Source organism: Schistocerca piceifrons, chromosome 8, assembly GCF_021461385.2.
Source record: "Schistocerca piceifrons isolate TAMUIC-IGC-003096 chromosome 8, iqSchPice1.1, whole genome shotgun sequence".
Classification (NCBI taxonomy): Eukaryota; Metazoa; Arthropoda; class Insecta; order Orthoptera; family Acrididae; genus Schistocerca; species Schistocerca piceifrons.
Window position 1 is genome coordinate 194,346,315 of NC_060145.1, and position 22,552 is coordinate 194,368,866.

At 40.6% G+C, this 22,552-nt stretch overlaps 1 protein-coding gene across 1 annotated transcript; it reads left to right on the plus strand.

Moving 5' to 3' along the window:
* Positions 1–2,084: 2,084 nt before the first annotated feature.
* LOC124712053 lies at positions 2,085–20,631 on the plus strand. The gene is made up of 6 exons (XM_047242345.1): positions 2,085–2,223; positions 6,771–6,831; positions 17,494–17,558; positions 17,649–17,684; positions 18,504–18,624; positions 20,419–20,631. Exons 1-6 carry the CDS (start codon positions 2,155–2,157, stop codon positions 20,481–20,483), a joined length of 417 nt encoding a protein of 138 aa, XP_047098301.1. The 5' UTR covers positions 2,085–2,154; the 3' UTR covers positions 20,484–20,631.
* The last annotated feature ends 1,921 nt before the right edge of the window (positions 20,632–22,552 follow it).

Genomic DNA, 22,552 nt, shown 5'->3' on the forward strand with positions numbered 1-22,552 from the left:
GTGGTTTCACTAACGCTCTTTATACCACCTGAGGGCTTTTTGTGTCGATTCTGAACGACTGTGTGTCTGAAATGTTTTCCCCACCCAACAATAAAAACATCACGCGATTTGAGAAGCTGGGTGTCGCATTCTGTCCTTCATCGAAAAGGCGTCAAAAAAAGGGTGAAATGTGTGTAATAGGTGGCGTGACAACCTTTCCATCCTCGGTGGCGTTAGGAAGAATTTTGGCGAAATTTAGTGCCAATTAGAGCATCAACCCACCTCACATTCTAGATGAATTCCTTATCTGTGGCCTTTTTTGCACATGCGCCGCCCAGCCCGACGGTGACATCGTAGAGCGCCAAGCTATTATAACATACAGAAGACGGTTCCAGGCACCTTTGAGTCAGCTTTCAAACTCTAGCGTCGTAATAGAATTCACTTAGTGGGTTCCGAAATGGTGGTAGTTCTTTTAGACAGTGTATAAAGCAAAGTTAAATTATCTCTCCACATTTTGATGTTTAGTATTGAAAATAATTTGCTATAATTATTCTAATAATTATAAACATTGTTCATCCTTTTTTTTGACGATATGGGCAAGTTACTTAATAAGCGACATGCAAAACACATAACGTGGAGAGCATAACATGGGAACAAATTAGCCTTCATTAAATTCAAAAATAGCACTGACACCATTCCGCTCACAACACGTCAGACCGTAATACCATTCGCACAGTTTTTCTTCAGACTATAATGCTCTCGTCAGCTGTACAGTTGGGATATTTATTGCACTTAACCACATTTACAGAAACGAATATTGTAAAAAAGTGCACAGCGATAGTTTAGCAGACCTCAATACTTTTTGAAATGGAGCATAACGCCATCACATGTCGCAAAACGTATGTAGTGTATGAGATATGTGTCGTGGCCTCATATGTAATTCACGTAAGTGTTTGTAACTTCTAAGCCAGAATGTGTGGGTTTCTATGATACATTTCTTGTACTTTACATACGCGTATGGCCGTAGACATGCAATGAAGACATGAAACTATCGAAACTGGTTAAATGAAATAAATATTGGAGTTCTGCAACTCAGAAATGAATTTTATTCTGGAGAAAATACATAAACTACAGTGTCTGAAATAACAACGACTGTGAATAAAATAATTAAACACAGTTATTGTAGATCGTCTCCAACCTAATTTCACCTGGATTCCGGGTGCCCGACCGCGTTGAAGAGTCCGAACAGAGACATAAGAGCTGAAATATTGTTTGTGTGTAAGACACAGTAAAACGTATCACTTCCGTTCTCGAATGATGTGGCAGTCTTGTGCGAACGTGCATAATTGCGTAGTCTACAATGTTGTAGAAGGAACTAGATAAAAGAAACTTGTTCAGCTGTTCCTTAAACACACCTAACGTTCTCAAATATCTTATTTTTACTGACAAAGCTCTGAAGATTACTTAAACAAAACTTTGATTCTGGATGGAAAAGGGCACGTGTAATCAGAGGATGATAATGACGTGAGAATTAATTAATCAAATGAAACGTAAATTAATACACCATTTTTACAACAGTAAAATTGCTTTATCACTTAGTAGCTTCCACTGACATCAGCCATATAGGCACTAACACTACGTGCATGCTTATAATATATCAGCAGAAGCGTCTGTTGTTGCCAATTACCTGTAGTACCATTTACGAGTAATAACATGCTCCTATATAATTGTAACTACTGCAAGGTATCCAGTGGTGAAACTCATCTCAGCAAAATTATCGAGTTTTTGCTTTTACTAACAGAAGAGTTACAAAATCAAATACGTTAGTCTGCAGCGTACTTGCGTTATTATTTCGGCCTCCACCCAATCGTGTCGAGGTGACATTTGCTTTGTCTCCAGGTGCGAAAAGCTATGTTTATACCATCCGGCTCTGCCACTGGAATGACAGATAGCAATTGTGCTGTCATCGTTGTGGCTTCATAAAAAAAAGGTCAACTTCAGTTTACAGAGAATGACTGATTGTCCTTCCCACTGGAGTTACGTCACTGGGATGTATAAAAAATAGCTATAAAAATAGCGGCAACATTCAAACCTTAACAGTTTGGGAACCACGGAAAAATCTGTTGGACCTATTGCACCACAGTTTAAAGCACATTCTCAGATTTCAGTCGTAACATGAGAGCCTTCCAGATTTGTGCTCTTATATTCGCAGTCATAGCCCTGTGCATGGGTGACTTGGACGAAGTAAGTGAATCCCTGCATGCTACATGAAATATCTGTATTGTATATGGCTATTCTTATATATTTCACTAATAACGCTTTCTCAGAAGGACGAGGGTGCTGAAGGAAGTCGGCCATGTCCCATTCAGAGGCACCATCGGCACATCGATAGCAACCGCTGACAATTTAATCAGTTATATCCCCAGCGTATGCCTCACAAGACCTTTTCTTTCACCCATTATTTCAGATTTCCTTGCATTTCGTTCTTTACTTACTCGCTGAATTATTAAATTCTCTTTTTTTAGCAGAACTTGAAAATGTTCACTAATGTACCTGTCCAGACAGGTAATCTACTTTGTTCACTCTTTTTTAGCTATTTACGTAACTTAACTGACTAAATTTACCGGAAAGGACGTCACTAAGCCCCACATAACTGCATGTAATTTTTGGCAGGTCTCATTTTATGCAATAATGAAACAAATTCCTAAGGAGAAATAACGTATATATACATTTTCGTGTGCCAAGCATGCTAGTCTCGATATTAACTGCTACGTCACCAGGCCAGCTATACCTTAAAAAATGTTACTGTCTTTGTTCAACGTCTGGAGTGCATAATTTATTCTTAACCTTCATAACGTGCTAATTTCATTTCTTACAGGTCCAAAATTGTTCTTAATATTTTCCTTTCGCACAATAATGGCTTTTCTCCGTCTTTGTTTCTACACTTAGCTCTTAACAACAGTGCAACATTACTGGTAACATAGTTGCTAATCTTTCGAAAAGCCTTCGAGCAAAACCTATGTAGCACAACGAATTCTGAATCATGGGTGAATGTTTGCGAATATTCCCGGGTTCGATTCCCGGCGGGGTCAGGGATTTTCTCTGCCTCGTGATGGCTGGGTGTTATGTGCTGTCCTTAGGTTAGTTAGGTTTAAGTAGTTCTAAGTTCTAGGGGACTGATGACCATAGATGTTAAGTCCCATAGTGCTCAGAGCCATTTGAACCATTTTTTTGTTTGCGAAAAGCTTTGTTTTACTAGTATTGACGCATGCAATTTGCGAACTGTCAGCCACAAGTCACCACCATCGTCATCATCATCATCATCATCATCATCATCACAGTTCTGCCTAAAGGCAGGTTTTCACGTGGTAGTTCTCCAGGTTGTCTGGTCTTCTGTCATCGTTTTAGGGTCTGTTTAATTTCCTCTTTGCTTTATGTCGTCTATCTTGTTGTATTTCCTTCTCCCTCTCAGTCTTCTCCCACAAACCAATCCTTCCATAGCATCTGCTAGCAAACACTCCTTTCTCAGTGATTGTCCCAACCAGTTCTTTTTCCTTTCTCTTACAGCCTTCAGCAGGCATCTTGTCTCACCAACCCTTTCCTATACTGTTTCATCACTCACTGTTCCAATCCAGCTTATTCACTCCATTATCCTCCACATCCACATCTCAAATGCTTCTATCCTTTTATCATCCTCTCGTCTCAGCGTCAATGTTTCTTCCCCATTTAGTACCACACTCCAGATAAAACATTTGCCAAGCCTTTTCCTTAGACCATTATCTAATTTGCCACATACGAGTCTCCTCTTTCTGTTTCATGCCTTCTTCGCTATGGCAATTTGAGTTTTCACCTCCTCGTGACACCTCAAGTCTTCAGTTATTGTGCTTCGAAGAAATTTAAATGCACTTACATGGCTAATGGTAGATTATGCTATTTTAATAACGGACAGTCTGAGTCTTGTACTGATGACCATACTCTTTGTTTTTGCTGTGTTTATTTGCATCCCATATTCCACACAAGTTTCATTCAGATCTTTCAGCAGGTTATTCACTGTCTACTCGCTTTCTGCCACTAATACCATGTAATCAGCAATTCTTATACATTCTACTCTGTTTCCTCTAACACAAATTCCTCTCTTCCCATCTAAACCTAACCCAATAATCTCTTCAATGTATGTGTTAAACATCAGTGGTGAAAGGCAACAACCTTGTCTAACACCTCTGCCAAAGCTGCTTCCTTCTGACATTTCATTTTCAATCCTTATCCTTACCTTATGATGTAAATATAGATTCTGTACCAGTCGTCTCTCTTTCCAATCCACTCCTTTCCTCTTCAAAATATCCATCAGCTTGTTCCATTGAACTCTGTCAAAAGCCATTTCTAAATGTATAAAAACAGCAAAGATATCTCTAACTTTTTCCATATATCTTCCTCCTATAGTTCTTAACCTTCCAATAGCATCTCTTGTTCCTTTTCCTCTTCTAAATCCGAAATGCGCCTCTATCCAGCCTGCCATATAGCCTTCTATTCAACACTCTCAGCAAGACTTTAGCTGCATTAGAAATTAGACTGATGGTCCTATGCTCTTCACACTTTTTAGAGTTTCTCTTTTTCTCTCTTGGTATCATAAATGTTGCAAGGAAGTCCTCTGGCCATTCCCCTTTGTCATATATCTCGTTACAGAGGTAGACTATTTGTTTCCTTGCCTTGTTTCCCAGATTGTTTAACAGTTCTGCTGGCAAATCATGGCTTCCTATCCTTCATTTTCTTCAGCACCTTTTCTACTTCCGCTTCCAAGATGGTGAATCCCTTTCCATCTTCAGGCAGATATTGCTCCCATTCAACCTTAATTTCACATTGTATTTCACCCCCCTTATACAGACATTCAGTATATTCTTGTCAAGTGTTCAAAACCTTCTCGGGTTCTTCTGCTAGAGTATCGTCCGCTCTGTTATTCCTCTTTCTTTTACGTTCAAAAACTATCTCATTAGCTAGTCTAGGCATCATTTCGTACTTTCCCTCTTTCTCCATTTTCGCTATTTCGTCGCATTTCTATTTCATCCATATATCCCTTGCTTCTTCAGTTTCTCTTCTTAATTCATTATTCAGTTTCCTGTACCTCTTTTGTCTTCTTCGGTTTCTACATTTTCCACTTTCTCCGCTCTTCAATTTTTTTAACATGTTTTCTGTTTTCCATTCTTTCTTGGTACTTTGAGATAGTCTAATTCCTGGTACTTCTTTGGAAGAGTCCATGCGTCCTTCCCTCATTTTTATCCATTTGTCGTTAACACTTTCATCAACACTACGTCTTTCCCATTTTTCCATAAATCCGTTTTCCAAATCTGGTGCCTTTCCTACCTCTTTGAGTCTTTCTGTGTTTAGTCTTTCTTTTGCTTTAACTATCCAGACATTTTTCAACTTCACTTGTATTTCTTCCACGACTAGATTGTGGTCTGAATTAATATCCGCTCGGACGCTGTGGCGGAGCGGTTCTAGGCGCTTCAGTCCGGAACTGCTCTGCTGCTACGGACGCAGGTTCGAATCCTGCCTCGAGCATGGATGTGTGTGATGTCCTGAGGTTAGTTAGATTTAAGTAATTCTAAGTGTAGGGGACTGATGACCTCAGATTATAAGTCCCTTAGTGCTTAGAGCCATTTGAACCCAAATTCGCTCCTGGATAAGGTTGGGCATTCTTCAAACAGTTGCTATACCTTTTACGTATCAGGATGTAGTCCCAATAATTTTTCTCCTTATTGAAATTTGATATCCATGTGTAACGTCTCCTTTTGTGGTGTTCAAATAATGTGCTACCCACTGCTAATGAATTTTCTATACACAAACTAATTTGTCGTTCACCTCTCTCATTTCTTATTCCTGATCCTAATTTTCTTACTGTATCTTGACCTCTTCCTTCACCCAACACTGCATTCCAGTCCCCCATGATGATAACGCAGGCATTTCTACATTTGCAGGCATTTATCTTTCTCGTTGAGTTCTTTTATTTTCTCATAACATTCTTCTACCTCCCCATCTCTATGCTAGCTGGTTAGCATATATACTCGTATTAACAACAAATCTATTGAACTACTCTGCAGTCGTATCATCATTAGTCTTCCATCAATAAATTGTACCTTCATGAGCTTTTTTTAGCTTTTGCAGTGTCAATATTCCTACTCCGTTTTCACCTCTGTTGATTTTCCCCGAGTAAAAGAGCTTATAATCTCCACTTTCTATCTCCTCATTCTCTCCCCACCTCATTTCACACAAACCGAACGCATCTAATCTCTTCCTTTTCATCTCCTGTTTTGCATTACCTAGCTTTCCTGCTTGCAGTAGTGTCCTCACATTCCATGTGCCAATCTTTATCTTTCCTTATTTCACTGTCCCTTTCTTCCTTTCAAATATGTCTACTCTCAATGTCAAGAAGTATTAATCGGTCGTTGTGCTTGTTGTATAATGTATTTTCTACCTCAGCAGGGTTTAGTGACGTGTAATAGGATGAAGGAAGGTTTACCATACAGCCTGCGTCTATATTTGTTAGAGATTAAGCTCGAGCACTAAATGTCCAGTGGCTGGAACGGAAATCTGTCAATCCATACCTTAAGGAACCGAAATGACTTTGATCGAATGTATTGAAGGGAAAGAAACTAGAAATAAGGAATGTTACATTTGGCCTATGATTCGCTTAGCATACTTTCATCAAATGACGTTGAGAGAATGCTTGCTATTTTAATGTAACTGTTCACCTTTTGTGATAGTAAATTTGTTATACAGAATTCCATTGTTTACAGACTGGCCAGGCTTTACGAGCATCCGTGTACAAATGCGCTACCGGCTACGGTTTGTCAAGAGGTCAGTATGCAAATAATTTTCTTCATGTTGTCATACTCTTTCAGTGAGATGACAACAGTCATGAGACTCAGAGTTTCAGTTTCAGTAGGCGATTTTGATTCTGCCCAGGAACACTATCAACTGATGGCTTTTTAAGATAGTCTGAGTAATGCATAGAAAAGTAATACTGGTTGCATAGAACCGTTAATGCGCACGAAGTATCATCTGATATCGGACGATTGTTGCTGGAGGAAGGTCTACTTATGAACTTTCGGAGCATTACAATTTTCAGCAATATGCATGAAATTTGGTTCTTAATGCTTTTTACTGACATTTACACTCATCCCAATAACCCGTGAATCTCCAGTTCAGTTATGTTGCAAATTTGGTCAAGTATCCCCCTCATCTTTTTGGTTGTTTCTTTTCTGGCAGAAATCTCCTTCATGTGCTGTTTTCAAGAGCAAAGTCTGTATCCTCCCTCGTTGTTAAGTTTTCATCTCAAATATATCAAAAACTTCGCTTTGAGAACTATTCTTAGTGTACTCTAAAAATATTTCAAACCATTTTTAACCTTCTCTGTGTTTTCGTGTTCCAACAAGTAGAATTCAACACCGTATACAGTGTGTTCGGAAATTCCAGTTACAAATTTCTAGGACTTGTAGAGGGGAGTGAGTGTTAAAAGTTTTTAATGTCTCCTAACGTACAGTTTTCTTCTATGACGCTCTCCGTTGAAATATTTAACTCATCCACTTCTGCCTGAGGAATTTAATTAGGGGAGTGACGCAGTTGTTACGTACCAATTCGAAAGGACACATAACGATACATCCATTTATCACTTTTTCTTTGTATTAACACTTAAACACTACGTTTATTCGTACCGCGTGCTCAGTTCTTCTTTGTTTTAGAATAATATACACGAGCAAGGTTTCGGTATTGGAAAAACAAAAGTGTGCGGAAGTCATAAATGTTTCTTTATATTCCCTTTCGAGTTATTACCTAATGACTTTACGGCACCACGAAAATTAACTTGAAAGATTTCAGGGGAAATAATGTTCAAGATGGGTCATAAGCTATTAAAAAGCTATGAAAACTATACATTATATCAAATCTTACTCAGTGCTACATCGTGTAATTTCATCCAAGACTTGCAAACAAACGATAGGGATTTAATCACATCTGAAATAGGGTTGTTCCTATGCTATACTGTATAGAGTGCTCTCAATTGTGGTTGGTAATGATTGTCGTCAATAATATTAACATTACGAAGAGAAGGCTGATAGGTGGGTATTAAGGATCTTGACTGTCTCATTTATTGTACAATAATATAAGTACAGCATTGTTCCAGTTTGCGGAACTGTCGACAGGACCAATATTATGTAAATACCGATGCAAGTTATTGTCGTTAACATTTCCTTCAAGTTTAATCATTTATGTTGTAAACCCACTGTCTGCCGACGCTATTTCATTCTTCATATCTCACATATCCCAATATATTATTCCCTGAGTTTTTTCAGGAATGTATATCTTTCTTATTTACATTGAGATGCTACATTTCATCTCTTGAGCTGTGCATTCATTTCAGAGAAATTTGAAAACAGATGTTTTTTTTCTCTTAGTTGTGTCACCCATCATCTTATGGAAAATTGTGTTTAGCTTGTAATAATTTCTGATTGGTTTCCTTCGTGTTCTTATTGATTCTAATTGCTATTCTTAATAAATTTTCATTCATAGCAAATCATGAAAAGGTAACTATTAACGTTCTCACGAAACTCTCGCCTCATGTTGAACGGTTCGTTCATTCTAGATTTTATCTATTTTCCTGTATCTTCAACGTACCCTTTTTACCAATCCGCTCTTTCCTTGTAACAGGGTAATTCCTATTGCGTCCTTATTGTTAGCATACTTGCTTTTAATTTCATCGAAGGTTGTTTTGACTTTTCTATGTGATGAGTTAGTCCTTCCAACGATCATTTCTTTTTCGATTTCTTCATATTTTGCCTGCAACCATTTCACTTTAACTACCCAGAACTTCCTCTTTAATTCATTCCCAAGTTATTTAGACTCCTGCATTCCTGTCTTTCCCCGAATATTTTTGTACGTCTTGCTTTCATCAATCAATTGAAGCATTTCCTCATTTATACAAGAATTCTTCGGAGTTATCTTCTTTGAAGCTGTGGCTAATTGTCCAACAACTGTGACTGCCCTTTTCATTGATGTAGAATTCTTTTAAATTGAACTGGTATTCTTGTCGTAGTATCCACATCCCCTTCGAACTTCAAACCTGTCTCACCATGTATGAGTACTTGAGTATCCCACTTCTTTCACACTGATTCTTCCGGACGATTCTCTTAAACATTTGACTCTTCTTTATTATTGCCAAATTATGTTCTAAGTCTATAGCTGCACTTCGGTACGCCTTGCGGTCCAACGTTCGATTTCGGAATCTCTGACAACAATTAATGTCTGGGATCCTCATATCTCCCGGCCTTTTCAAAGTATAGATCCTCCTCCTGCGATTCTTGAACTGAGTATTCGCTATTACTGGTGAAAAGTTATTGCAGAACAAAATTATTCTTTCTCCTCTCTCATTTGTACGTCTAGTCCATAACTTCCCATAATCTTTTCCTCTACTCCCTCTCCTACTACCACATTCCAGTTCTTCATGACTGTTAGATATTCATGTAGTATTATATACTAAATTACACATTCACTATCCTCATACATTTTCTCTACTTCATTATCAGCTTTTGACGCCGACATGTATACCTGCATTATTGTATTTGTGATTGACCTGCAGTAACTTCTCACTGCCATTGAACTGTTCACAGAAACCAATACCATGCCACAACTTGATGCGCATAATGAATCCTAGCCCTGTCGATAACTTTTTGCTTCTGTTGATATTATCCTATATTAGTCTGACGAGAATTCCTTTCCTTATTTTCATTTAACTTCACTGGTCGCACTATAACTAGATCGAGCCTTTAACATTTTCCTTCTCAGTTTCTATAGCTATCTTACCACGTTCAAACATCTGACATTCCACTGTGTCCCTCGCTGTACTTTACCCTTTCGTTGATTATTCCATTTCCTTTCTTATTGTTACCTCACTCTTGGCAGTCCCCTCCCAGAAATCCGAATAGGGAACTAATGCGGAATCTGTTGCAAAGAAAGTGATCGCCAAGACATTTTTTCAGTGGCATTCCACATAACCCGTACAGTGTTTTTAATGGACTAGTTATATTGCCTTCTGAACACTCAGACAGTTGATCACTGTAGATTCACCTACCTAAAAGCAGTTTCCTGCCCAGAGGGCCATAGATCATATATCAGGTGCTGTCTTCAGCCTCAACAAAACTGACTTAATAGCACGGACTTTCCGCATCCATTTCAGTTTAATACCCTTGCAAAATTTACCGTTGCAATTGAACGTTCTAAATGCCAGACCACTCTTTATCAAGCGAAGAGAAATATGTCTTAGTTTCCTGAGGCTCAGCACTTGCTTCCTACTTTTGAACTGGGAAACACATTCAGCTGTTACCTTCATTCAACTTAGCTGGCGCTCGAAGCAGACTCGGTGTACTTACATCACGAGTGGACATTCATCTCGATTTCTCATTGCACATTACGCGTGGTCATGACAGGGACTTGCGTCACGTACGCAGTTCCCTCACCAGTTCCATAGTCGCAGGATTAATGTAGGGTCATCCAGTAAATGCAGCTGAGGCATACATTTGTTAATAAACCACAACTACTTACTACTTCAGCAAGCAGAACTATTACTCTTGTTACATATGACGTGACGAAAACTGTCGTAAGATTGCATATTTTATTGATATTGCAATTTTGCTCACCTGCAAGACATGTATACATCCATATGCCTGACTTTAGTAAATCCTACTCAGAAATGCAACTGTAACCTACTTATTTTAGCAGTCACTAGGTTTCTGAATCAAATTACATGATAATTGATAATATTATATCTACATTTTAATGTATTGTCGTGTAATTCTGGTACATAGTGGATTTTTTACAGAAACCAAAGTAGACCGCCTTTATAGATATCGTTACGCTGAACACGAATACCACGACGAAAATTGTCTCTGAGCTCAGGGTTACAAGTAAGTTGGAAATTTACGTTCCACGTACATTGCTTCCGCAATCAATAGCACATACACATTAATTGAACTTATATACCGTTTCTTTGCCCTTCCTCTCGTAGCGGTGTCCAGACTATTCTTTTGTAGCATCCTGCAGAAATCGGACAACAAAGTACCAGCTGTATCTTATATCGGAGAAATGTCGTGGTGGAACCGCTCATCACGCTCATTACTGAATGCACCACAGTTCAGTGGGAAAATATTGACGTGGCAGAATAGGAAGCGCATCTTCAGGGTCATGTTGCATCAATAATCTTACAAGCATGAACGGGTTTGTCCATGAGGTCACTGTAATTTTCATCTCTCCTGTTCCCCAACAACAATGTGTCACATTACAGAAACAATGGCGTGCCTGCAGTTGATCAGGGATTAGAGTCCCCCAACAGCTGACGTGTATGTGAATCAATGAATTTCCCCTTTGTGGTATTCTCTGTAATGTGCAGTGGAAACTGTTTACACAAATAGTGAAATGCTGATCGAACAAGTCAAGGGTGTACTGCCAGTTCATAGTGTCCAACGGGTACAATGTTTCAGTGATCAGGCATGTCACCATAGTCAGGTGCGCTGACGACAGAGCGTCTTAGGAGGTGCGGCCGACTGACATCCCCTGTTCCCGAGAGCCGCTCCCTCTACCGTCTGCGCCCGCATCTGCGCGTCAGCGGCTGGGGAGAAACAAAAGACGGAGTCGGTGATAGCGCCGATGTAAGTTCTCTTTCCACCCTGGTCACCAGATCGTTTTGTTTGCTGAGAGTTTCTCTCAGTTCGACACAGCACCCGACAATGGTGGCATGTCTGATGGCCGAAATATTGTGCCCGTAGGACGCTTTGAACTGTCGGTACCCCCTTGGATTGTTTGATTAAAAAATACGCCAGTAGCAACTGAGGAATCACTCTGAAATGCTGCTTCATTCCTGTGCGCAGCCTTAACAAATGCTTTAGTGAGTACCATCTTAATGTGCAATGGTAAAATAACATTTTTGTTTGGGTTCACTAGAGGTTCCTTGGAAATATTTTTTGACCCAGCCACTAGAGCTGTTCGCGAAGATTGCTCCGTCTGTGTTTGTGTTATTTTCTTTCGTGACTATCCTACTCAAAAGGTAGCATCAGCAATGTAATTGATTTTGAATCTTCACACACCAGCCGCTCATGCTTATTGTAATTAACACGGCTTACGACGTATTTCAACATGGTATAAATTTCTTTTTCTAAGGCCTCATATGACATAAGGATAGATGGCCTTTCGTAGTACTGTGTAAAAATGTTTCCTTCAGCCTTGCTTTTGAGCCACGTATAAGGACTCTTCACTCATCTGGTTTGTATGTAATGTTCAGGTCTTTCAACAAACCGCCAGTGTCACTGCACAACGTAATGTCGCCTTAAGTACTGAAATGTCACTCAAGTTTTTTCTGACTCACCTGAGATGAAGACACGCATACTGTGTCAATGAGAAGATTCCGCTGCTGCACCCGTGAGGTCAAACGTTCAGCCTTACGCTTTGTAAGATCTCAATCCCTATTCAGACTGTGTGATTTTGTGCGGTTCTGCAGATGACAATGTTGGTGTGAATGTAGGATCAATGTAAGTAGCAAATGGTTGCACATATTCAGCAGCACGTGTCATTCCAGCATTATAGCTATCACTGCTTGATGGTGGTGCATGTGGGGCAATAGGAACTGGCAAATGGCAGATGGGAAGTCATGGTATTAAATATTCCACTTCTTCTGGATATTTCCTTCTTTCCTCAAGCAATTGGACGCATGATTTTTGGGTCTACGCCAAATAACAGGTACTCCAAACTTCATGAAGACATTTTTGCTGTGCATCCAAGCATTCAGTGTAGAGGAACCAGAGACACAACGCAGGCGTAAAGCCAACAATGTACCTTAGCCTCCAACTCGACATCTGAAATGCAAGGAACTGTTTTTTGCACTGCTGTAGTCACTGATTGACTTCTTGAACCACCAATAACTCTACACAAGTGTAACAAAAGTTACATGTTTCTTGCTGCAGCCCTGAGGCGCTTTTCTGAGAGTCTGCACGTATATAAAAACACAGTTCTTCAATTTACACACTTCACCTCAGATACATTCGCTGCCAAACGCCATGACATTCGTTACAGTAACAAGTGTACTAATGCAACGCAAGAGCACGCAGCGACGGCAAACAATTAAAATCTACATTCATCTTGTTTCTACATTCGAGAATGGTCACCTGATTGAATGTTGCGCACGTAAGTCATAGTGCAAAACAGATTTGGGAAATTGTACGTCAAGGGTCTACCTCAGTTACAGTAGAGAAATCCTTGACAAAATGCCTTTGCACAAGGCGTGCGAATCTTCAAGCGTGCTGCTTGTGTGGGTCACGGGCGGACCAAGCCCGACCTGTCACTCGCCTTTGCTGGGTTCTTCTTGGAAGTACCCGGAACAGCAAAACATTTGTTTTAGCACTGCAGTGCGGCATTTTTCGGTGGGCACAAGTCTCTCTGATTCGACAAAATTGTGCTGTCAGCACTATTTAATCTTCACTGTATGTTAGTAGGATGAAGGCTATTCAGAGGTCCAGTAGCTGGTTGCACAAAGGACGCAGTCTAGCGAGCTGTGGTCGGAAGCCTTTAAAATGAATAGGAAAGACAGAAGAAACTGACAAGAATTCTCAGTTTGCGTAAGTGGCAGGTAGTGCTTATTTTCTATGAAATAACAGCACAATACCGTACAGAAGATGAGCGATTTAGTTGACAATGAAACAGCAACAACCTACAAAGACCTACAGTTGGGATTCATTGTCTTCTCCATCAAAAGCACTTGGTGCTAAATTTGCAGGCTTGGAGCACGTGAAGAAGTTACTGATGCGAATAGTAAAATATTTAGAGACACACACATGCGTTATTCAATTGTCAACTGCAACAGTTTCAGTGGAACTGAACAAAGAGTACACATCGTATGTTAATGCATAGTATGTTAAGTCAAGGGACATGCTATGATTTTTCAATTTACAACTCGCTTCTACTGCATTTATGAAGGAAAAAGGAGTGCAAGAACGAAAACTAGATCCAGAACGAAGAGCAGACGTCATGCTTTAAGTGAACTTGATAGCACACTTCCCAAAGTAAGACATTACAAGGTAACTTCCTTCTCATTTGATGGGGATGCATTTAAAAAGGAAATCTCGTTGTACAAAAGGCATGTTCTGACAAAGACAGACAATTCCCTAAGCTCACTGGTGTTAAACAAAATGCAGGGGTTGCGGAATTCATAAAGAATTTGAGGACACGGAATGTTGCCGATCTGTTTTCGAGACCGGTTACCGTTTGAGTTGAAAGCGCCCTTGCGTATGCAGATATAACTGACTGATCTGCATCGTAATGTCAGTTATGAAAAATCTTTTTAGATTAAAAGTATCCAGGATATTTACATTGCTTTCCTCCGGTAGGGTTTCCACATCTCCATAATGAGATTACAAAGGGGCTACAATATTTCGATAACAAATTTAGGTTAAAGACCGCTTTTGGGTTATGAAAGTAAATAAGTCACGTTTATGTGGTAACTTGAGTTAAAAACTGTGTGAAATTGTCTGCATCTGTCCATATGCCGTCAGTTTCTTCAGAGTGTCAAAAATGAGTAAATAATACTGAAAATTTGTGATATGCAGTGCGACTGGGCTGCCATTTACATGCAACCCGTTGACTGTTTTTCCCTCTTCCCCTCCTCATGCTCAGACAGTGTGACGTGGCGATAAGGGAAATGCAAAGCGAGACCGAGCGCTTTGATACTCATGCCCGATAAATATGACTATTGATAATTTTAGAAATTATTGACACTTAAATAAATACCATTATCGGCACACGATATATAGAATGAAGGTATCGATGTACCGGAGGAAAAATTTCGGCGTACCCTCCTACAAGAATATTGGATGCACATCGTACATATACTGCTTGTTTTAGAGCTGTATGTTGATTTTTTATTAGATATTCTGTTAATCAACAAGCTAGTAGCCTGACTATACCCTTTACAACAAGAATTGAAAGGAAAACGATGCACGTTCGCGTAGGTAATGAGCACTATGTTAACAATGGTATCTGCATGTAAGTGGCACAATAAAATGTATATGAAGGGTCCAACGTTCGGTTTCGTCACAACGGATTTGTTCGGAACCTTCATGTCGACTTCTATTCTTTTTTTCTATTCTGCAAACGCCAGCGACCTAGCACTTGTGTCAGAACTGCGTGGTGAGGTTAACGTTGCAGTTTCTGTTGACAGCTCCGAGCGGCAATTGCATCAGCACTTCCCCTCTCACGTCTTCACCCACTGCCACTCTCAGTCTTGTCATTTAGATTGTTCATCATTTCAGTAACTGTTTTTGCATACGTTGACGTAAAGAAATAGTACACTAGCGGCGTTAAAATTTATTTTTAATGTAACTGGTGTGCTGTTTCTTCACGTCGAAAATCTTGTTATTTCATTCACACAGCCACGCCGATCCGCGCAATCGAAGTTTTTCTTTTATGTCACATATACGTGCCTCACTCAGTCAAAGAGAAAGACTGGACTTGATGAAAGCTCAAAAAGTAGTTGACTCCTTCGCACGGTAAAAGTGAAATCACATCGTACTACGATTTCAGAAGAATAACTTCAAATATTTCTATAGAATTGTGAAAAAAATATAATATAAAATAAAAATATCGCCACTCGATACTTCCGTTCTGATATCGATATATCGTGAGAAATCGTAAATACGATATACACTCCTGGAAATTGAAATAAGAACACCGTGAATTCATTGTCCCAGGAAGGGGAAACTTTATTGACACATTCCTGGGGTCAGATACATCACGTGATCACACTGACAGAACCACAGGCACATAGACACAGGCAACAGAGCATGCACAATGTCGGCACTAGTACAGTGTATATCCACCTTTCGCAGCAATGCAGGCTGCTATTCTCCCATGGAGACGATCGCAGAGATGCTGGATGTAGTCCTGTGGAACGGCTTGCCATGCCATTTCCATTTGACGCCTCAGTTGGACCAGCGTTCGTGCTGGACGTGCAGACCGCGTGAGACGACGCTTCATCCAGTCCCAAACATGCTCAATGGGGGACAGATCCGGAGATCTTGCTGGCCAGGGTAGTTGACTTACACCTTCTAGAGCACGTTGGGTGGTACGGGTTACATGCGGACGTGCATTGTCCTGTTGGAACAGCAAGTTCCCTTGCCGGTCTAGGAATGGTAGAACGATGGGTTCGATGACGGTTTGGATGTACCGTCCCCTCGACGATCACCAGTGGTGTACGGCCAGTGTAGGAGATCGCTCCCCACACCATGATGCCGGGTGTTGGCCCTGTGTGCCTCGGTCGTATGCAGTCCTGATTGTGGCGCTCACCTGCACGGCGCCAAACACGCATACGACCATCATTGGCACCAAGGCAGAGGCGACTCTCATCGCTGAAGACGACACGTCTCCATTCATCCCTCCATTCACGCCTGTCGCGACACCACTGGAGGCGGGCTGCACGATGTTGGGGCGTGAGTGGAAGACGGCCTAACGGTGTGCGGGACCGTAGCCCAGCTTCATGGAGACGGTTGCGAATGGTCCTCGCCGATACCCCAGGAGCAACAGTGTCCCTAATTTGCTGGGAAGGGCGGTGCGGTCCGCTACGGCACTGCGTAGGATCCTACAGTCTTGGCGTGCATCCGTGCGTCTCTGCGGTCCGGTCCCAGGTCGACGGGCACGTGCACCTTCCGCCGACCACTGGCGAGAACATCGATGTACTGTGGAGACCTCACGTCCCACGTGTTGAGCAATTCGGCGGTACCTCCACCCGGCCTCCCGCATGCCCACTATACGCCCACGCTCAAAGTCCGTCAACTGCACGTACGGTTCACGTCCACGCTGTCGCGGCATGCTACCAGTGTTAAAGACTGCGATGGAGCTCCGTATGCCACGGCAAACTGGCTGACACTGACGGCGGCGGTGCACAAATGCTGCGCAGCTAGCGCCATTCGACGGCCAACACCGCGGTTCCTGGTGTGTCCGCTGTGCCGTGCGTGTGATCATTGCTTGTACAGCCCTCTCGCAGTGTCCGGAGCAAGTATGGTGGGTATGACACACCGGTGTCAATGTGTTCTTTTTTCCATTTCCAGGAGTGTATATCAATATTAGTTTGGTAACTATCTATGTTTCGATATGTCTATATTTTATCAAGAGCCCTTCCGGGCAGGGTCCGCAAGCCAAAGTTTTGGCCGCCGCTACCTTTCCTTGTAACTCTTCTGATGTCCCATAAGTGTGACTATGGGATGCTAACACTTTATTTACTTGTAAATCTGAGCTAGGAGATTATTTTAACGTTGATATTCGTGTTCCTAGCTTCTAAATCTATAAAGTATGGCTGCATTCCTTTCTGCAAAAAAATTAAAAGTGAATATTTCTGAGGCAATTGTAGCCTGTGTAACATAATCTTCATGCTATATTTCCTCCAAGAAAAACCTAATCAACCATAACTACTTGTTTATGTTTTTCCAGAGACCGCTCGATACATTGTAAGCCACAACTTCACACTGCCGAATGAGAAAGATGAGAACCAAAGGGTACGATTAATTGTCGTCTCTGTATTCGTTTCCAAATTACAAATATAAATGATCTCTGGCTGTGACAGTTTATTTTGTTTTCTTTTCCAGTGCTTCATACAGTGCTTTTTTCAAGAGATGGGAGACGTGAGTATCACTTTAACTAATGATACAGCTAACACTGAATTTGTATAGCAATCCACCATACAAAAACTTTGGTAGAAAACTAAGAGGAGCTAAAGCGTTTTGCATGTCATGAACATATATGTTGTTCTGTTTTACCTAAACTGCAACTCAATCAGTTTTTATTACTAAAGGCACGCAGATACTATTACCTGAGAACAACAAAATTTCCTTAATAGGTCTATCAGAGTGACTGGGGGTCTATAATGGAGACTGAGGGAAGACGTTACATTTCTCTAGTCTTCAGCCAAAAGAAATAAGACATAGGAAGAAGTTAGATAGATTTCCCCCTCCATAAAGCTGCCTTTCCGCACTTGATGCAGAAGCTACGAGAAGAAAGGCATATTTAGATCATCACACATTTCTGCAAGAAGAGAATCAGTCTTGAAATGACGAACCGTTAGTTACTGCCTGTTACGCCCACAAAATGGAGAACAGCAAATGAAAAGATAATATGAGGAGGAATGCGTTTTCGAAAACGGTTCATAGGATAACGAACGATTTAAAGAAAATAGTTTACCTTCCCTTTTAGAAGGTTAGCGGATAATTTAGAAGTAATAGGTCCTGGAACGTTGAAAGCTCATCAGCTATTTGTAATCACTCATTAGTGTAACCAGTTTCACATCAGACTAAATAAAGTCATTGCTTTGTTCTGATGGATTCGACCAGTTACTCACACGTTTACACCTCCGAGAGAATAAACACGGAAAAGTAACCTACACATCATAGTACGGTGAAGGTGTGCCTCATTTATGAGCACTATGATATATGCTTTCGTTACAGCTCAACGCAGATGGCGTATTTGATGTGGACCATGCTACGGAATCAGCGGCAAAGTGGTTACAGGTGCAGGGACGCACGAAGAACAACTTGAAGGAGGCAATGGCGGAATGTGCGAAGTTAGGTGAGTTCATCAGGTTATATTTAAAGGTTCGTACAGAAATGAAGTTGAGTACTGGGTAAGATGATGCTTCTAGGAAGGGAAGTTATATTAATCATTCCAACTGCCTTGTGGCATATTTGCTTAACAATTCATCATAACGCTCTAGTAATTTAGAATTTACTAACATACTTCTTGTACCATATTGTTCACTGTGATTCCAGTGGTTATCTTATATATCTTGTTTTCTCCTATAATACGTCAGTGCTGCTAACAACTGTCGTTCTTAAATGTTGGCTTTATAGTCTCATTGTCCACACATAAAAAAATCATCGGAGATGGTAATAATACGAGTACATTCTGATATATTTCCCCAATACGCTAGTGAAACTTTTGCACCAGTACTGGAAACCGAGAACGAGAATAAACCGTGGGATGTTTGATGAAGGATATAGTTCAACCAAGATACACAGAAATTTTCGATGATTTGTGTGAGAACACCTGTGATAAAATCATTTCTCAGAGCCGTGGAGCAATGCACCAGTGCCCATCTGTGAAAAATTAACAAGAACATATGAGGCGATGGGCTGCATGCAGAAACAACGAATCGTGTACTAAAATTCGAAACTTTTTTGCATATTTTTTGTAAGCGAGAGTGATAATCAAAAATGTTTTCGCTTTCCCTTGTTAGCAGTTGTTCTGCATGATCAATGGAGTATCAGATACAACAGCTGCAATATTGCTTGTCGAAATGATCAACAATGATAATATTCTTTAAACGTAGAACAACGATGTTATTAAAATCTATGTGCGATTTATACGTCAGCGAGGGCCGGTTAGCATTGTGGATTATCTCAAAAACTGGCTTGGAGTAGACAAGACAAGACAAGACAAGATGATTTAATCTATTACCACATCATTCAAAACCATAACAAATGAAGTAAGGAGAAGTTTTAAAACGTACCTTCCCAGCGTTGATTACAAAGGCAATACTGCACTATATCTGACGAAAGTAGTGCACTAGTTACATACAGAAGTAAAAGGTGAATGAATCTCAGAACTATCCTGTACAAGAAACTGCGATTACAGACTGTGATTGGTCTGGGTGACAGCGCCAATATAATGTTAGCGCACGATGCCAAGTGCACGTAGACAACGCTACGCGCAGTGAAAATCGTCCAAGACAAACTGTCCCCAAACACTTGGGTCCTTGAATCATCGAATTGACAATTCAGCATGAGATATTTACATGTCATAACTTTCGAAACAATAATTCGTTATGTGCTACATTGCCAAAGAAAATCTGTACCTAAGACTGAAATGACAAAGAAAGAACATGTGTGTCACATATTGTGTTGTGCCCAGAACCAAAATGAAAAAAAAAGGGAACAATAAGTTCTGTTTCAAGGAAAGCAATGTGACAACAGCTGACTGTGGATGGAAAGTATTTAATGGCGTCCAAGTTCTTAGGATATATTTTAGTATAAAAATGCATAAATTCCTTGTGATAGTAGCAGCCACTTCAATGCTGATTTAGTTTTATTCTTCAACCACTCAGAAGGGCATTTCTCGATAACATGAGAGATGATCTGTCAGTTAACAGAAGCTCTCGAGAAATGCAGGAACTGTAAGTAACAGAGGTGCAGATGAGACCTCAAATACCAAAGACTTGTAAGTTGCTCACCCAAGTAAAAGTTAATCAGAATGTCAATAAAGTGGACTCCGGCAACGATTTCACTACTTTTAACTTGTAATTGTTATTCTGTGTATAACTGCAACTTAAGAACTACTTATAAGTTTGTCTAATGTTTGTTTCAGCTGGCACGGGAACGTGTATGACAAACTACCTCATCCTTAAATGTGCAATTAAAGCTGCTGAATGACACTGATAATTTTCAAATAAATACAAAGCAAGTTTTCCACATTGAAAGGAGTTCCTTTGGTGCACACCAGTACAGAACGAACTGTTGCTGCCTGTTCGTAAAATTCGATTTCTGTGTAGAAAGAAGTCAATAAAGAACTGAAAATTTTGATTTTCATATTTCATTTCCTATTTCTTTAGGGAACTGGGAGAGTAGTTTTAAGAATCTACTCTCTACATCTTAGTTATAAGTAGACTGTGTGTAAAGAAAGCTGTTGACTAACGTTTAGAACTGGATACTGACATATATCGGTCTGTTTAGTTTGTTGCCAGTGCTGTTTTATTTACTTATTGCCGTAAAACTGGCAAAGCTTTTTCTTTTTATGTAGTATAACTTGCTTTCTATCCTCATCACTGGCACATATTGTCCAGCAGCAAAATGGTTTGTTTTCCATGATACTGTAAGAGTGCCAATGATTATGGGCTCTAAATCATCGTTTCGTGCTATATTTTAATGATATTGGACGGAGGGTATCGGCAGTTGTTACCAACATTTTGAAAATAAAATCGCTGCAATGCATTTCTTACCATATCTGCTTTCAGTAATGGGTTACTCTCTAGTTTACAGCATGTGTTTCTGTTGAATATAAAGGTATACACCATCTGTATTACAAGAAATCATTACTCCACACCTGAGACCGAGCGAGGTGGTGCAGTGATTTCCCTACATTGCCTCAGACAAATGCCAGAATTGTTGCTTTGATCAGGTCACAGCTGACTTCCTTCGCGATGCTTCCTTAGTCCGAGCTTGTGCACCGTCCTTAATGTCTTGGTCATCGATGGGACATCAGTCTCCTCTTCCCTCCTCCGCCTATAAACTTGATAATTGCGTACATTCGGTTAGGCAGTGAGTACAATAGTTTCCGCAGGTACGTCGCGTCCAGATGAAGCCACTCTTTGAGGATCCGATCTCGCAGTTCTTGCATATAGCGGGGATGTTGAAGTCGCTGTTTTATCCGCAGATCTAAGGTGTCCTACGGATTTTCTGTGGGGTTGACGTCAGGTGACTTTTGAGGGCCGTGGAGATGTAGCAGGGTGGCGGAATGTTCAGAAAGCCGGTCACTTCTTCCAGCACGACGGACTTCGTTGTGGCCGTGTTTAGGTACCTGTGTGAGTAATGGCTTCTTGAGAGGTGACCAACGCCAAAACGTTATTGCAAGCAATTCCCGTTGCTTGGTAAAAGGTGATAATTGGCCTTCATTCAGTGCCTGCAGCAATTCCCGTCGGGATAGGAAGTGTCTTTGATTCACAGTCGTTAAACCGATCTCCGGTCCCTCTCAATCAGGATATTTTTCCAATCTCAATTCTGATGTAGTGTTTGGTGGCCACCTGTCTTACGTCAACGCTTGTAGATACCTTGAACAGTCCATCGAAAAGTACCTACAAATCCAGCGACTTCACACACTGTGTGGTCATGGTCATGGCCAAACATGGTGGCCCCTTTTTGTCACTCTATCACTTCTTTACATTTACCCATGTTTAATAAAATTTCCACTTGAAACATAAATATCTTACTGACTGCTACTTCCTTTAACTAACGCCAAAGCAGCACGTGCGCGGTTGAGCACATAACTCGATCACTGCGCCACCTGCAAAGGCTTAACGATTCATCTGTGCGTGTGCACTGTAGTAATTAATTATTAGTCAGGTGAGCTTATTAACCACATAGCGTAACAACACGACAGATTTACAAGCGTATAAAATGGACACTACTGGAACTGAGAAAAGAGTAAGCATTGGAAGGTATTATTCTTTTCGACTTAAGCACAAACGATGTATTTTTAATGTTTAGGAAATACAACGTTGAGTTAAACAATTTAGTTCCTTTGTTATCAAAGGAAACGTTTAACATGGGCCACTTGCCATTTCGAGGACGATGGTCGAGCTTCTTCGAGACATTCTAGAACCTTAGTCCTCAATTGTACAAGTCAGTGACTTCAAACGTTGTAGTAATGTCGCACAGTGACTAGTAAGTCGTGAAGTGATGGAGATGTTCAAGTAACTGTTCCACGTAAGTGTTCCAAATCCAGA

What these genes read in the sequence shown, in the direction of transcription:
- LOC124712053 (XM_047242345.1), top strand. Translation starts at nt 2,155, where the DNA reads ATGAGAGCCTTCCAGATTTGTGCTCTTATATTCGCAGTCATAGCCCTG. An exon ending in GCATGGGTGACTTGGACGAA is followed by an intron (nt 2,224 to 6,770) that starts GTAAGTGAATCC and finishes CATTGTTTACAG; the next exon opens with ACTGGCCAGGCTTTACGAGC. An exon ending in TTTTTCAAGAGATGGGAGAC is followed by an intron (nt 17,685 to 18,503) that starts GTGAGTATCACT and finishes CTTTCGTTACAG; the next exon opens with CTCAACGCAGATGGCGTATT.